This window comes from Lynx rufus, unplaced genomic scaffold (assembly GCF_022079265.1).
Source record: "Lynx rufus isolate CCGP_SWC_20201006 ecotype Redwood Valley unplaced genomic scaffold, mLynRuf1.p SCAF_8, whole genome shotgun sequence".
NCBI lineage: Eukaryota > Metazoa > Chordata > Mammalia > Carnivora > Felidae > Lynx > Lynx rufus.
The window spans coordinates 31,218,095-31,219,611 of record NW_025814896.1 but is presented as its reverse complement, the minus strand read 5'-3'; the positions used below and the strand labels follow the sequence as shown (position 1 = coordinate 31,219,611).

General features: G+C 53.1%; 1 protein-coding gene across 1 annotated transcript; it reads right to left on the bottom strand.

Moving 5' to 3' along the window:
• Positions 1-529: 529 nt before the first annotated feature.
• On the bottom strand, positions 530-1,066 carry PRND (prion like protein doppel). Its single transcript, XM_047069620.1, has one exon. The coding sequence runs from the start codon at positions 1,064-1,066 to the stop codon at positions 530-532; it is 537 nt and encodes a 178-aa protein (XP_046925576.1).
• Positions 1,067-1,517: the final 451 nt, after the last annotated feature.

Here is a 1,517-nt window from a genome sequence, read left to right as displayed (position 1 = left end):
CGGTTTCACCAGAAATCTGGGTTTGGGTTTGGGTCTTGCGAGCAGTAAGGAAGGGATCACAAGACAGCTCTGGGATTGCACAGAGGGGAAAATCTGGGGTGAGACAAGCCAGGATTGAATTTTGGCTCTGCTACTCTCCAGCCACGTCACCTGCTGGAGCCTCCGTTTCCTCATCTGTACAGTGGGAATAGCACCTACCTCTAAGAGGGGTCCGGAAATAGTGTGACGCGCGTGGCAGGGTCCCTGGCTCGTTCTCTTATCTGTTCACCCAACATTTACTGCGGAAGATGGTGCGCCAGACCCTCCGCTGGGACCTGAGAATGTGGTGATTAAAAGGCCGCCCTTCGGTAGAGCCTGGAGGGGATTGGTACACACACATTTATCAAAAGCAGACGGGTACCCGTGGGAATACTTGGTTCCTCAGTACCTTCGGGACACGTGGGGGTTTGGGCCTGGAGGAGAGGAACTGGGATAACTCAGCGGCTTGCTCACCACCCCCATCCCCGTGGCTGCCAGCCTGCCTGCAAGCTTATGTCACAATAAACCAAATGAAAACCAGCGGGCAGAGCATCACAGGCTGGTCTAGGGTGACCCGAAGTCCCGCTCCCCTTTCCAACCAAAAATCACAGTGCTTGACAGAGCAGAGCTCCCTGATCAGCCGCCACAGGACCCGCTGGTAAAGCTGGTCGTCTTGTTTCTCGCGGGACAGCTCCTCCTGGTTGGCCACATGGGTGGCGTTGATGCAGCTGGTGACAAACTTCTCCTTGGTCACGTTGGCCTCGGAGCAGCCATTGTAGTGGATCCCATCGGGGAACTGCCAGTAGTTGGCCTCGTAGTACCTGTTGCCTTCAGCGCCAAGGTCGATATCAAGCTTCCGGCCCTGCCTGATGAAGGCCCCAGGGCGGATCTCAGCCGTGTGCGCCTCCGTGACCTGGGAGATGCTGGGCAAAGTCTTCCGGTTCCACTTGATTCTGTGCTTTATGCCTCTTGCCTTGACTGCCGAGAGCTGGCTGAACAGCAGGACGCAGACAATGGCCAACCAGCATCCGCCCAGATGCTTCCTCATTGTGTCAGGATCTGCAATAGCAAAGGCCGGGACGGTTACTTTCTCCGGTGGGGTTCCCGGGCTCCCCTGCCCCCCTCCTGTGTGCAGATTTTAAGCAAGGAATGCAACCTCACGCCGTTCACATTTTCCAAAACCATAATAGTTTTCCCATGCTCCGGTTGTACTGACTAAGCCAATCCCCAGTTTCTTGCTTTTGCCTGAAATTATATGCACTTAGGGCAGAGATCTGGTTTTCTCATACAGATAAGAAGCTACAACTGGCAATTATAAAGCCTTTGAATATGCATGGGAAAATAAATGAGTAATGACATAATACGTATAGGTTTTCTTTGGTGTTCCCAAGTCTTTGAAATCAAGGGATCTCTGGAGGAAAGCACCCAGAAGAGTTGGAACCACAGGCTTCCGTGCACAGACTGTATTCTTAACCTTCCCTTTTTATTCTCTGTTGCCC